At 45.8% G+C, this 15,306-nt stretch overlaps 2 protein-coding genes across 2 annotated transcripts; both read right to left on the bottom strand.

Annotated features, from left to right (window-relative positions):
• Positions 1-3,378: 3,378 nt before the first annotated feature.
• PLD6 (phospholipase D family member 6) lies at positions 3,379-5,797 on the bottom strand. Its single transcript, XM_087728580.1, has 2 exons — positions 5,389-5,797; positions 3,379-4,380 (listed from the first exon to the last, which is right to left on the bottom strand). The coding sequence occupies exons 1-2, from the start codon at positions 5,780-5,782 to the stop codon at positions 4,121-4,123; spliced, it is 654 nt and encodes a 217-aa protein (XP_087584706.1). The 5' UTR covers positions 5,783-5,797; the 3' UTR covers positions 3,379-4,120.
• A 477-nt stretch (positions 5,798-6,274) lies between these two features.
• Positions 6,275-14,876, bottom strand: FLCN (folliculin). Its single transcript, XM_087728593.1, has 12 exons — positions 14,750-14,876; positions 13,180-13,457; positions 12,694-12,840; positions 11,371-11,592; positions 10,131-10,291; positions 9,941-10,032; positions 9,618-9,811; positions 8,989-9,102; positions 8,264-8,387; positions 7,502-7,633; positions 7,164-7,269; positions 6,275-6,999 (listed from the first exon to the last, which is right to left on the bottom strand). Exons 2-12 carry the CDS (start codon positions 13,426-13,428, stop codon positions 6,798-6,800), a joined length of 1,743 nt encoding a protein of 580 aa, XP_087584719.1. The 5' UTR covers positions 13,429-13,457; positions 14,750-14,876; the 3' UTR covers positions 6,275-6,797.
• Between the last annotated feature and the right edge of the window lie 430 nt (positions 14,877-15,306).

Here is a 15,306-nt window from a genome sequence, read left to right as displayed (position 1 = left end):
AGCCCCAAAGATTGATGTGTGAATGGTGGCATTGGGAGGGCATCTCGGGCAGCTGAAGGGGACGCGTTTGTGGCATCTGCCCCCGAAATGGTCTTTGCAGGCCTCCTATCTCCTTCACACAGACGAAGCTGACCTGGATAGAACCATGTTTTTTCAACCTTGGCAATTTAAAGTTATCTGGACTTCAACTCCCAGGATTCTTACGCTCCGCTGGCTGGGGAATTCTGGGATTTGGAGTCCGGACATCTCCAAGTTGCCACGGTTGAGGAATTTAATTTTTCTTCCATGATTTTTTCTGCAACTCGATAGCAATCCGTTGGCTCTGGGGAAAATCCCTGCAGTCCATCCTGTCCCTTTCTCAATAACGTCCTGATTCCGAGGCGGTTTCTTAAAACATGGAAAGCGATGGCTGGAAGGCGGGGAAAGGCACCCCACCTCCCTTCGCACAAAACTGACTCTACCGCTACGAGCAAAGGGACCGTTCCTACGCAACCAATCCCCGGGAGCGTTTGGGACAGTGTGTTTCTTGAACGGCTCTTGAAAAGGCTTGTTTGGAGGCAGGTTGGAGCATTTTCACCCCATCCTGTACTCCGGAGATTTAAGAAAAATGTGTACTCTTGATGGAGGTTTGGCACAGGTACCGTGCACACACACCTGAAATGCGGCTTTGGGGATGTGGTCCATGGCCGATTTTGTCTCTCCTTTTCTCCCCCTCCCACTTGTTTCAAAGCAGGATTTTTGTCTTTTCTTAATGCCGTTTTTGCTTTCCTTCCTTCCTGCTAAGAAACAAAAGGAGGATCGCTTGTGCTGATCCAGGAATCCGAGCGGGCTGTGATTCCTATGACAGGGGCTGCTTTTAAGCGGCCCCTGTGTGGTGTTTAAGGGGAGGGGAGCGGGGAAAATGTTGCTTTTTGTAATGACAATATACTTGATTAGACTCCCACTGGACTTCTTTTTCCTCCATTGCAATGGTTCATATGCCGTACTTCGTTGTGAACACTTTTGAGCACACCCACGCTTCTTTCCTTTGGTAACCCCCCTCCCCCCTCCCCAATTTTTTAAAGCTTTGTTATTCTCTAAAAATAATTTAAGACCTGTATAGTATTCGAAGCACGCCATGTAAATATTTATTATGCAAAAACTCGCGGAGGGTTTTATGGGGTTTCTTTTTTTAATCTTGTTCTAATACGGATTTCCTTTGGACTTGGGGGAAAAGGAAGTTAGTGTAACCTGAAATCCTGCTTTGTTCCCTTACAGAATGTTGGTTGGTTTGAATGCTATAAATATATTTTTAAATTTCTCTGATCCTTTTTAGTTTTGGAAACGCCTCTCCAAAGAAAAAAAAAATATGTACAGTGTTTTAAAACCTAATTGCTCTACGACGGTAGTTTTCTTCCTCGTTCACTTCAGTAAGCTTGTAACGGACAGTGGCGCAAGTGACCCGGGCTATGCAATTATGTTGCAGTAAACTCAGTTTAATGGACTCGTAGGAAGGTGTTTGTTAGACCTGAATGTCCGTTGAATAACGAATAGGATTGTATGTATGCCTACACGGCGGCCGATGGATTTTGTCCGAGGCATTCGAAATCCGAATGCATCAATCTGAAGGTCCAATAAATTGAAGATTCACTGCATGTTCACTGAGAAATGGTGATAGTAGCATCTCTTAAAGTCATCAAAGGTACACCATGTTGTTGCATGTTAACCCCGTGGCAGATTAAACCAAGCAGCTCTGCGAAGAAATGAAGTAATGTTGCTTCTCACTGTCCTTACGTTTGAATTACGCTATGCCGTCTTGTGGTCACAGCATGGCAGAATTAAGCTGCTGTAGTTTTGATATCTCCCTTTGCAGTTACGCTCTCGTACATCACAACGGAGCTTCAGAGGGGAAGAATACTCTGGCTGGTAGAATTCGAGCCCGTGACCGACCACAAGAGCTGAGAAATATTCCTAAAGCACCTAAGGGAAAGATCTTGGGTTTGCCGTAGAATTAGCTATGCCATAACTCCAGATAAGCCAATAAAATTTGCAGTGGAAGTCCATCCGGGTGGTGAGAATTACGGTAGGCGTTAATTCCTTCTTTCAATGGAATAACACCATCGCTACTTTCAGTATGAGAAACCACCACAGGTAAACGTCTACATCCTGTCGCTGAGCTGCCAAAGAGCCAGCCGACCAGTTCCTACCACATGAACCTGTGGCTGGAGGAGAAGGAGTGGGAGGTGCACAAGGACTGCAAGGAGGCCCATCCTCGTGAGCGCCTTACTTCAGGTTTCTGAGGCCACCACGTCTGTCTGTCTTAAGGCCCACATGAGCTTCATCACCAAGTTGACTATGGCTTGACTGGATCACCAGGTCATCTGAGAACTGAGTGTGGGAATGACTAATTCAGTCTTTCTCGACCTTGTTAAGAATTCGAGGAGGTGGTCCACCCATCTTCAAGTTCCCAAGGTTGAGAAACGCTGCTCTAATCCACACCTTCCAGCAAAATTTAGGGTGTAAGAAGGCAAGTCCCTTTGGAGAGCAGGTGGCGCCCTGTGAATTAGGAGTCCACTCCAACCAAGGGGACTCCTGGAAGTCCCAGCAACCTTCGCTGCTGAACAATGAAGCCTCTTTTGCTCTCAACTAACGTGTTTTGAATCTAGTGAGGTTCTGAATGGTGGTTTTTTCTTTTTCATGCTTTTAAGGGAGCCAGTTCTCTCTTCAGCTGTTCACTGTAGAAGTATCACTTCGGTCACAGTATTTATTCCTTACAAACCTTGTGTGACATGCTAGGGTTCCCATGGATGTAGCTGATGATTTTGTAAATATAATTACTTAACTATACATAAAATTATATCGTAATAAACTATTTTTGCACCACCCTTGCTATGCTGTAATGAAGGTTTTTTGGTAGATGGAGGTGGCCTTCAGAATGACTACATAAGTGTGATTTTATTGCAAGTCATGGACGCTGGCTTCCTCACAAATGTAACAGTTGCTGATAAGTATATGCTGCTGAACTGTTCCAAGCATGGCAAAAAAAAATGGAAATAGCAAAAATAAAAATATTGATTAAACCAGTGTTTCTCAACCTTGGCAACTTGAAGATGTCCGGACTTCAACTCCCAGAATTCCCCAGCCAGCATTTGCTGGCTGGGGAATTCTGGGAGTTGAAGTCCGGACATCTTCAAGTTGCCAAGGTTGAGAAACACTGTCCTAACCACTGCTGGGGAATTCTGGGAGTTGAGGTCCAGACATCTTCAAGTTGCCATGGTTGAGAAACACTGGATTAAACTGCCCAACTCCAGACCATCTTAGAGGTAGGGGGTAACCATTTCATAACACAAGTGTTAAAAGAGTCCCAAAATATTACAATAATTCCATTCACACTTGCTCTCCAGAACCACAGCTTTAATCATTGAAAAAAACTAAACAAACAAGACCTCACAACGTATTCAAGGTGTTCGTGCATTAATAGTTACTTCCAGGACTTCTCTTGCAATCTTTCTCATCAGTAGTACAGTTTTTAAGTAACAGCAAGAGTTAAATCCTCCAGTCCTAATGACCTTTGACATAGAGAAATATTTAAACTGAAATATTTAAACTGGGATCATACTTATGGCTGGATGTTGCCTTCCAGTGCAATACACCCTGCAGGGCGGCGGTTCTGCCTCTCCATTTTCTGCTGCCAAGTTCTTACGTTCCAGGATTCAAATCAAACAAGCAACGCATAATAGAAATTCAGCACTCCCAACTTAACTGGTCTTTTGGAAAATAAAAGCAGATCGTTGTTCTGAGCCTTTTCTCTCTCTCAATTCAGATGCAACATAAAGGCAACAACTTAAAATATTCACGTCCCATATGCCGGAAATGTGCGCTTACAAAGATCAGCATACAATTCCATCTCTGCATTCTGTCCTGCAGCTTTATAGCCCTTCTTAATAAAGCCTATTTCAAGTTCTATTCCTTGGAAAGTAAATTCACTAAACACTTAAAGAGTACACTGCTTGTGTATTTCCCGACTTGCTGCTTATCTTTTAAGATAATTACGTCGTTCTCGACATGAGAAATTTTGAACCAAATGCTCCCAAACTTTTTTTTTTTGGCCATGCAGTAGATTTTTGTCCCGTAATTATCTTTATCCATTTTCAATCCTGGTTTTCTCATGTTTAGAGAAAAATGTATAATTGGCAGGATTGTAGGTTTCCCAAATCTTTTCAAATTCCGCTTGAAAGATGTTCACCAAAGCCTGGTCTTCCAACACCAGCACGTTCTCTCTGTTGGTCTGGATGGCTTGGGTGGTCCAGTTCAAAGAGCCCGTGATCAGCACCTTCTGGTCCACGATGGCAAACTTATGGTGCATGTAGCCCAGGTCCTGATCGTGGCGTACCTGAATCCCTTGGAAAGGAGAGAAAACCCCACTCAACATCAAGGATCTAGTTGTCGCTCAACCGTGTTTGGGAGAGCTGCCTGACGAGGAGAGACATATAAATTTAACAATGGGTGTCTTTATGACCAAACCACCTCATCTTTCAGTCTTTATCGCTGGCTTTTGTCCTCAATACACTTGCCTTAGCCCAAATCTCTCCCTTTTCTTCTTCCACCATGTATCCCGTAAGCCAGTTTTGTCCAAACTTGGGAACTTTTAAGACTTGTGGACTTCAACTCCAAGAAGTCCCCAGCCAGTTTTGGGACTTAAAGTCCACAAGTCTTAAAGTTCCCAAGTTTGGACACCCCTGCTGTAAGCCCTTTCCACCTCATTGCTTATTGCAATGCTCATTGCTGACTCTGTAAACCGCTTAGAGAGGGCTGAAAGCCCTATGAAGCAGTACATAAGTCTAACTATTGCTATTGCTAACTATTGCCTCCCAGAATTTCCCAGGCAGCCACACTAGGGGGAATTCTGGGATTTGAAGTCGATTTCTCTTCAATGGGCCAACGGTTGAAAAATGCTCCTTTAAACCAGAGGTCTTTAAACTTGGCAACTTTAACACTGGTGGACTTCAACTCCCAGAATTCCCCCCTAGTATGGCTGGCTGGGAATTCTGGGAGTTGAAGTCCCCAGGTCTTAAATTTGCCAAATTTGAAGACTCTTGTTTTAAGACATGGGGGGGGGGGGGGAATCGTCCACCTGGTGTCTTGGGGAGGGGGCAAGGAGAAGGAGAGGAACAAAACCACAAAACTGGCTGGAGAATTCTGGGAGTTGAAGCCCACCAGTCTTAAAGTTACCAGGTTTAAAGACCTCTGGTTTAAAGGAGCATTTTTCAACCTTTGGCCCATTGACGAGAAATCGACTTCAAATCCCAGAATTCCACCAGCGCGATGGTTCGATCCGATTTTCCCTCCCCCCTCGCCCTATTGGCCGCCGGTGTTCAGGCCCCGCCCGCCGCGACCACGCCCCCTTACCGGCTGTCCTCAGCGGGCCGATCTGCGAGCCGCGCAGCGCCATGTAATCGGCGTCGACGATGACTCGGATGCGGACGCCGCGGCGGTGCAGGAGGATGACGGCGCGGCCGAGCTGCGGGCTGGAGAAGGCGAAGAGGCAGAGGTCGAGCGAGCGCCGCGCCGAGAGCACGCGCGCCAGCAGGCGGCCCAGCGCGCTCTCGTCGTGCGGCAGCGGGCACACGCAAGGCACCCCGGCCAGCAGCTCCTCCGTGCACGTCACCTTCGAGGGGAAGAAGATGACCTCGCTCACCGGCGGCGGCGGCGGCGGCGGCGACGCCCGCTGACGCCCCAGCAGCCAGTCCAGCAGCGCCTCGAGCGCCGCGCCCAGCCCAACCGCCAGCACCAACCGCCACATCGTCTCCTCAGGCCGCGCGCGCCTGCGCCGCACGTTCGAATCTTCCCGCCTAGAGAGGCGCGCACGCGCGCTCCACTGGGAGGGAAAAAAGAAAAGCGCATGCGCCGCTTCTCACACCCCAGGGGGGATTTTCCCTTTACGCATGCGTTCTCCGCCCTGGCCGCTCCCCCTCAGTGCCGCGTGAACTTCAACTCCCATCATTCCCAGGCGGAAATTTGCTCTTCAGGCCTTGTGGGAGTTGGAGTCGTCATGGGAGGGACGCGATCAGTCCCTCTTCTAAACTGCCTTTTAACTTGGTTAAAAAAACGGCTTTAACTATGATTGGGAAGAAAAATTAGTGACAATCATAGAAGAAAGAGGCTAGGTTTCCTGCATTTTTGGGAACTTTTAGTGGAAATATTTAAATTTGCAAAGCAAAACTTTTTTATGCTTCCTAGGATGTGTTAAATATTAAGCATCATTTGATTAAAAAACAGGACATTTCTCTTCGGAGGGGGGTGGATTTTTATTATGTGCATTTTTACACACATTAAATAAAAATTCAACACAAACACCATGAATTACACAATGAACGAAAAGTCATAAAACATTTAAGAAATCTCTCTGAAAACGAGTAGCTATAAATATTTTGACATATTCACAGAAATAAACTCTTTTAACAAATTAGGATCTCTTATTAATCTTTCTCCCTTTTAAAAATTCCATATAAAGTATGTTCGGAATTACGTTTCTTGCCAGAAAAGTTTTACAGAGTTCATCAATAAGTAGCTGGGCAGTTTAAAAAAATATAAAGAACTGAATTAATCTCACAGTAACATAAAAAACTGTAAATGTTGCATCATTGAAGTCCAAAAGTCTTAAAGTCACTAAGGCTGGATACCCCTGATGTAGATAGTTTTGAGGCCAAGAGATCTCCCTTCATCCTCTGCTTTTCAGTCGGTCTACAGTGTTGACACAGAATATTTGAGCTCATTCATCCCACACAAAACGAGTGGATCGACAAGAGTTCTCCAGGCTAGGTCCGAGACTCCAGAGAAGTTGGACTGCGAACGGTGGACATCAAATGCGATTTGTAGGTCTTGCTCAAGCCCGTCATCCAGAACTTCAGGAGCTTCACGTTATCTTCTTCAGAAGCCCCCAAGATGCTCAACAACTTCTGGGTATCTTCTTTGGGCCTGCTGTCTACCTTGGTGAACTTAAAGAGGACCTTCACCTTACTGCCGAAAGCAAAAAATAAATAAATTAATTATAGATTATGACCCGCTCTTTCGAAAATGAAATTTCTGAAGATCACACGGCACTCCTCCCTTCCTTAAAGGAAGCATATGAAAGAATGAACTCTAGAAGACCAACTACTTCTCAACCCAAAAGTCCACCTTACTTCATCCACTCCTCCTTCAGGCAAATGAGGCACTGGTCCACCACATCGACCGAGAGGTTCTGATTCATCAGAGCAGCTTCAATCTTGTTCAGGATGGTCGGACCAACTGCAGATGGGAAGAAGAATGTGAATCCAGTTTTTCTATAGTTATTTTTAAAATCGGCACTGCACGGTTGAGACACTCGTCTTTCTTTTTTCTTCTGCATTTCCAGCTAAGTAACAAAAGTATGTTCCTTTTCAAAAATCCATGACACAACTCTTTTTGCTTATGAACTACAGATTGGACAGTGTTGTGACTCTCTACTCAAAACGGCTTGAACTTAACACGCATGGCTCACCTCTGTCTGCTGCCAGAGGGCTGCCACTAGTAACCACAAACTCGTATTTACTGAGGGGCTGGTCTTCGTCAAAAAGGACGGGATAAAGGCTTGACCGTGTGGCCAGACGAACTTCCACCAGGACAGCGAACTCTGCAACAAAAAACAGAATTTCTTCATAGCACCATTCCCAGATTTGGAGGAGGATTCCCCCAGCCTGAATTTACGGAGTTTGCAGCGTCCTGGATTTATCTGATTGCCATTTGCAACCTTCCTAAGTGGATTCTGACATACAAAGTCAAGTGGGGGGAACCGGATTCACTTAATGATGGCAACAATGGCAGTGATTTACTTAACAACCATGGTAGTAAAATCCAGCATGATTCACTTAGCAATTGCCTTGTTTAATGATGGAAATTTTGGTGTCAATTGTGGTCGCAAGTCAAAGACTATCTGTAGTTTATGAACCGTCAGGGTGTCCAAGCAATAGCAGTAGCAGTTCGACTTATATACCGCTTCATAGGGCTTTCAGCCCTCTCTAAGCGGTTTACAGAGTCAGCATATCGCCCCCAACAACAATCCGGGTCCTCATTTTACCCACCTCGGAAGGATGGAAGGCTGAGTCAACCTTGAGCCGGTGACATTAGAACTGCTAAACTGCAGATATCAGTCAGCTGAAGTGGTCTGCAGTACTGCACCCTAACCACTGCGCCCCCTCGGTTCTTGCAAAGGGTTACCGAACTTTTCTATCAGCTTGGGGAAGACAGAAAGACTTGTTCTTACCGGAGGACAAAATGTGAGGAGGGATTTTCACTTGAGGGCCGAGACCCAAAAAGTTACACCGGTAAGCCTCCTCGTACTGGTCGCTATACGGGATGATTCGGACACAGCCAACCGGAAGCATGGTCTAGCAAAGGAAAGAGAGGCGAGTGAGAATCCAGTTCCCAGCGCAGATTTCGGGCAGACAAAATGGTTTGCAAAGCAGGACGGAGGAAGTTGTTTGAAAGCAGGCAGAAGTGACCGATTTTATTGAAAAGCTGGATCTGAAGATACAAAGTCCTGAAATGGGTTATTTTCGTTTAATTATTCGTTTATTTTGTATGCCACCCTTCTTGCTAAGCAGCGACTCTAGCCAGCTTCCAACCAAGCAAGAACAAGGAAAATATTTTAAAATAATAAAAATTAATATTAAAACAGACTAAAGGTCAAGGCAGCCAGCTATACACGGACTGGAGATGCATGCAAGACATCCATGCTATCTTGGAATGATAGTAACAACAACATCGGTTATTGTTATGGTTCCTACTTCTATATAAGTCACTCAGTTTCTGGAACGGTTGGTTGCACTGGTTAAAATTAAGACCAAAAACATGAATGCAATTCTAAACCACCTGAGGCACCACCATGCAGGCTGATGGAGACGAGAACTTTGCATGCCCCACCCCCTATTATGACATCAGGGCAGCCCAGCCAATCAGAAATCCACTGGAAGAGGATGCGTTTCATACCCGCAGGACATCAAAGGCGGAGTGGATGAGGTCTCGATCCAGCGCTTTCCAGATGACCTGGTTCCCCATGAGAACGTGCCAGGCCAGCATGCGGAATGCTGACGATCCCAAGACCTGGGAAAGACAATCAATAGTTTTTAAAAGCTTATTTTTTTGCCTTTAATTTTTACTTCAGACCGCTGTTTCTCAAGCTTTAGCAACTTTAAAGAGAGCTGGGCTTCTCCCAGAATTCCCCAGCCAGTTATCCTTGAGTAACACTGCTTTGCCTTATGCTTCCCAAGTTTCATTTCATTTATTGAATTTCTAGGCCGCCCAATCCCGAAGGACTCCGGGCGGCTTACAGAAATGAAAAATATTAAAAAAAAGAATTAAAACAATAAGACACAACAAAATTAAGAAGAAGCACACCATGCATCCAATCAAAGTGGGGGCTGGACTTCAATCAAGAGGTCAACAGCCCCAGGCCTGCCGGAAAAGCCAAGTTCTAGAAGTATCTGCTTTATTGCTTATTATGTTTGTTTATGCATCTTATTTTTTATGTGTTGCTGTATATTTCAGCAGCCTCCTAAAACTGTCAGGATGGGCAAAGGCCCATCTCTTCTTCCAGTGATCCAACTGCCATTCCTTGCCTGTCTCAAATGCCGGAGGGAACGGAAGACAGATTGACTCCCACTCGCTCCATTCCAACTGCTGCAGTCTGCCAGAAGACCGAAATCGGCCTGGTTCTTCATTTGCCCAGAACCTTCTCGGACATCCTTCTGGCTGGTCGGTTTTCCATCTTCTTCCTCCGAGTTGTCCCAGGCTTCTGACTCTTCCTCCAAATCTCGAGAGAGAGAGAAAAGAGTTTGAATGAAGGTTTGCTCACGTTTCTTCCTGCAACAAGGCAGGAGGGTGTGGCTTTTTACATGCGAGAACGTCCATTAAAAAAAAACACAACAGCTTCTGACTTTACCAGCAAGTTTTTCCATCTGTACCAAGGTGTCCTCTGTTGGGGCCCCTTCCAGAAGCTTCTCCGTGAGTCTACTGCCACAGGCCTTCAGCAGCCTAAGGATATTGGAATGGGTTTCAGCCCACTTGATACAGAGCAGAGTCCGGTCCCTACGCCCGGATTTCCAAGTTGGTGGTCTACCAAATATATTCACCAAGCAAAGGAAGTGTGAAGGCAAGCCCACAGGTTCTCGTCGTTGGTGAGCGAAGTCAGCGAGCGAGCAGCGTTCCCATTCCGCTGATGCAGAAATGGGGTGAAGGCCGTATTCATGCGTTGGGCTCGCTGCGGACATCCGTACTGCTCAGCTTCAAAGACCTGAGTAACCAAGAACCCCCCCCCCACACACACACAAAATAAGTTGAAAAGACACAGGTTTAAAAAAACCCAGCTTTGCCAAAATTATTGCATTATCATTAACCAAGAAACCAGCAAGACCTTAAAAAGGTCTGTACTTGAGAGACCGCCTGCTGCCAATTACCTCCACTCGACCGATCAGATCCCACAGATTAGGCCTCCTCCGAATTCCATCTGCCAGCCAATGCCGACTGGCAACCACCCAGAGGAGAACCTTCTCTGTGGCTGCTCCGACCCTCTGGAACGAACTCCCCGTGGAGATTCAAACCCTCACCACCCTCCAGGCCTTCCGCAAAGCCCTTAAAACCTGGCTGTTCCGACAGGCCTGGGGCTAAAGAACCGTTGCCCCCCCCCCTCCTCGAATGGTATGACTGTTGTGTGCTTTTAAATTGTGTATTGTTTTGTTCGTCTTTTTTATTCTTTATTTGTACCCCTTCCCTTGACTTGGATTGTGAGCCGCCCTAAGTCCCCTTCGGGGAAAAGGGCGGCATATAAATGCAATAAATTCAATTCAATTCAATTCAAAAGAAGTCTTGAAAACTTCAGAAAAAGAGTGCAGAGAAGAACAACAAAGATGATTAGAGGTCTAGGGGCTAAATTGTCTGATGAATGGTTGCGGGAACTAGGAATGTCTCATCTAACAAAGAGAAGGTATAGAGTGCTGGTGATGGGGGGGGGGGGCATGATAGCAGTCTTCCAACATTTGAGAGGCTGCCCCAAAGAAGAGAGGGTCAACCTATTCTCCAAAGTCCCTGAACGCAGGACCAGAAGCAATGGATGGAAACTAAGCAAGGAGAAAAGTATCCTGGAACTAAGAAGCAATTTCCTGATAGAACAATTAATCTATAGAATGACTTCCCTCCAGAAGTTGTAGGTGCTCCATCACTGGAGCCTTTCAAGAAGAGATTGGACAGTCATTTGTCCAGAATGGTACATGGATTCCTGCCTTGGACTGGGGTTGGACTAGAGGACCTCTAAGGTCCCTTCCTGCCCTATGATTCCCAAATATCTAATTTCCCTCCCAACCCGCTGGCTCAGACCTTCAAAGCTTTGCCCTGCAGCTCGTCCACGATGCCCCGGATCTTCCCCAGGAGGAAAGGCCACGAGTTGATGAGGTAGATACGGTCCATCATGATGGTGATGATGCTGTACCAGCGCTGGAAGCCCCGAGCCAGGCTGTCCTTGATGAAGAAGGTGTGGCTGAAGACAAAACCGTGTTGCTCATCGCCGAAAAAGATGGGACCCTCCCGTCCGGGACAGACCTTTGCGGAGAAAAAGAGCCAGACCTCCTCAAAGCCATTGGTGGGTACCAGAAATTCTTAAACACAGCCTGTCTATGACACACACATCCCTCCTTCCCAAAACTGTCCAGATAAAAGGCAAAAATAAAAGCACCCATTGTGGCATTTCTTCTAGAAACCAAAGCCTTAGCTAAGGAAGTTTCTTCTGCCATTCATTGATTTATTCAGTTTCTAGAGTTGCCCATCTCAGTACAGGACTTTGGGCAGCTTACAATTCCAAAACTATAAAAACAAAGTGACGTTTAAAAAACTATTTTAAAAAGATCCAAACTAGCCAACCAGCGAACAGGAAATCCAAGAAACGGGGATAATTCCTGGCCTCTTGGCTTTCTCCGGCCAATCAGGGCCTTTATCAAATAGAAAAACCTCGCCACTCTATCAATTCTCCGCAAAAAGGAAGGCAGGGGCTAGAAGTAGGGAATTTTCCCGCAAGGTTTGGCAAGAAGCCAGATCCCTTTTGAGCTGGCGAAGAGGTTCAGTTTGATCCAGTGTAGTTGAGGCACCTGGCTAGAAAGTGGGAGACGGTGGAGTTCCAGTCCTGCTTTAGACATGAAAGCCAGCTCGGGGATTTTGGGCCAAATACCAGGAGACGGTGGAGTTCTAGTCCTGCTTTAGACATGAAAGCTGGCTGGGTGACTTTGGGCCAGTCGATTCTCGGCCTCACCCACCTTACAGAATTGTTGTTTGGGAAAAAAGAGGAGGAGGAAGGAGCATCAGATTTAGAGAGAGCCGAGGTGGCGCAGTGGGTAGAGTGCAGCACTGCAGGCCACTTCAGCTGACTGTTATCTGCAGTTCGGCTGTTCAAATCTCACCGGCTCAGGGTTGACTCAGCCTTCCATCCTTCCGAGGTGGGTGAAATGAGGACCCGGATTGTTGTTGGGGGCGATATGCTGACTCTGTAAACCGCTTAGAGAGGGCTGAAAGCCCTATGAAGCGGTAGATAAGTCTAACTGCTATTGCTATTGCTAGATATGTTCGCCTTGAGCTGTTTATGAAAATACCAAAGGCAGGACAAGAACAGAAATCAATCAATCAATCAGCAACTCAACCCAGCGGACTTACTTCACAGCTGAGGCTGCGCACACAGGCCTGGCGCACAACGCTGAATAGTTGGGGGTGGCTGGGGTGCTGGTGGCTGATGTACTTGATTGACGTTTCCTTGTCGTGGCTGATGTAGCCCGGATGTCCGGCAGGAAGGGAGCGACAACCCTAAGAGGGGAGAATGAAAAAAAGAAGAAATGGACCACAGGAAGCACGGTGAATTCCAATAAATTGGAGTCCAAATGTTAATGACAGCCATGTTAACTGCATGGCTGGCTAGGGAATTCTGGGAATTGAAGTCCACCCATCTTCCACTAATGGGCCAGGTTCAGAAATTTGGAAGAAAGCAAGAGGTAGTAATGCCATTAAGGGAGAAATGACCATAAATTGCAAGCAGTCACTCAAATTAGTCACCCAATTTAGATCAACGATTGACACAGGGACTCCTGCAGAGGGGAGCGGGGGATTTTTGGCGGGGGGGGGGAGGAACAGAAGGAACCCACTTGCCTCGCACATGTCCGATTTCTTGGGCCCTGGGCTGCTGGAGTCTACACTGGCGCCTTCGGCCGGGCTGTGGGAGCGAATCCTGCTGCTCATCTGAATGCCACCTTCCTCATCCTCTGCCAGTTCGCTCTGCCCGGGGCTGTCTCCCCCTGGTGGGCCTTGAGGCAAAGGAGCGTGCAAGACCTCCGTGCAGAAGAGGGTGCGAGGGCCGTGCAGCTCGCAGAAGTGGCACAGCACCACAATGGCATTCATGGCTGCTGCTGCTGATCCTACTCCGCCAGCTGCAAAAAGCCGAGCATTCATGTGAAGGGGGGGGGGAGGGAGAGAGACACCGACAGATTAGACAGATATATAGCATAGATAATAAATTAGATATAGATGATAGAGGATGGATGAATAGAAAATAGATATATAGATAGATGATAGGATGGATAGATAGATATAGATATAGATATATGATAGGATAGATTAGATAGATGATAGATAGATAGATAGATAGATAGATAGATAGATAGATAGATAGATAGATAGATAGATAGATAGATAGATATAGATAGATAGATAGATAGATAGATAGATATAGATAGATGATAGGATAGATAGATAGATAGATAGATAGATAGATAGATATAGATAGATGATAGGATAGATGATAGATAGATATAGATATAGATAGATAGATAGATAGATAGATAGATAGATAGATAGATAGATAGATAGATAGATAGATATAGATAGATGATAGGATAGATAGATAGATAGATAGATAGATATAGATAGATAGATGATAGGATAGATGATAGATAGATATAGATATAGATAGATAGATAGATAGATAGATAGATATAGATGATAGGATAGATAGATAGATAGATAGATAGATAGATAGATAGATATAGATATAGATAGATGATAGGATAGATAGATGATAGATAGATAGATAGATAGATAGATAGATAGATAGATAGATATAGATAGATGATAGGATAGATGCATGAATGGATGGATGGATGGATAGATATAGATAGATATAGATAGATGATAGGATAGATAGATAGATAGAATAGATAGATATAGATAAATGATAGATAGAAAGGTAGATAGATGATATAGATTTTTATATACCAGAAGACTGCTATCATGTCTCCCCTGTTCCTTTTTTTCATTAAACTAGACATACCCAGTTCCTGGAACCATTCTTCGTATATTTTAGCCTCCAGTCCCCTAATCCTCTTTCTTGCTCTTCTCTGCCCTCTTTCCAGAGTCTCCACATCTTTTTTACATCGTGGCGACCAAAACTGGATGCAAATATTCCAAGTGTGGCCTTCCCAAGGCCTTGTAAAGTGGTATTAACCCTTCACGGGATCTTGATTCTCTCCCTCTGTTGATGCAGCCTAGAACTGTGTTGGCTTTTTTGGCAGCTGCTGGCTCCTATTTAAATGGTTGTCCGCTAGGACTCCAAGATCCCTTTCACAGTTAGTACTATTGAACAAGGTACCACCAGCATCTTTGGAGATCGTTCAAGCTGGGGAGGGGGTATTAATACACCTGCCGCATGCACATACGATCCTACCTTTATTTCCTCCTTGGGAGCCAGACTAAGGGGCTAGTCCTGATTGAGGTCCGCTTTTACAGTACTAAAGAACTCGAGGGTTTCCGTTCTGGTGGGAGTGCGCATGCGCCTCTTTCCGGGTTTCTGTCGCCGCCCAAAGCGCCTGACTCGGGCTGAGCGGGAGTAACCATGAAACGGCTCCTTGGAGGGGGGGGACCCAGCGAGCTTTCGCCTCCTTGGACACCCCGCGTAGGAATCCAACGTCAGGCAAGGGATTAGAAGCGCATCTAAACTGTACGCAAGTCATCCCTGAATCCTCTTGGAGTTAGCGTTCAGGGTTTCTTTGCCAAGTACTTCACGGGATCCCCCTTCGGCTGCAATTGGTTCAACCCACCACCATTGAGGCTTCCCGAGGACTAGTATAACTGAGAGAAATGGGGGGGGGGGAGCGATTTCACCAGCAATTTATATGCAGTTCCAGATTTCAGGATTCAAAATAAATACCAAAACCGAATAGATTGTTAATTCGGAAGAGGAAAAGTAACCAGAGTCTCTTGTCCGCATATTTGGATTTTATA

Source organism: Thamnophis sirtalis, unplaced genomic scaffold (assembly GCF_051295495.1).
Source record: "Thamnophis sirtalis isolate CommonGarterSnake01/CBP01778 unplaced genomic scaffold, rThaSir2_p1.2 scaffold_14, whole genome shotgun sequence".
NCBI classification, from domain to species: Eukaryota; Metazoa; Chordata; class Lepidosauria; order Squamata; family Natricidae; genus Thamnophis; species Thamnophis sirtalis.
Note: the sequence above shows the minus strand (reverse complement) of the source record. Positions and strands in the feature narration are given on the sequence as shown.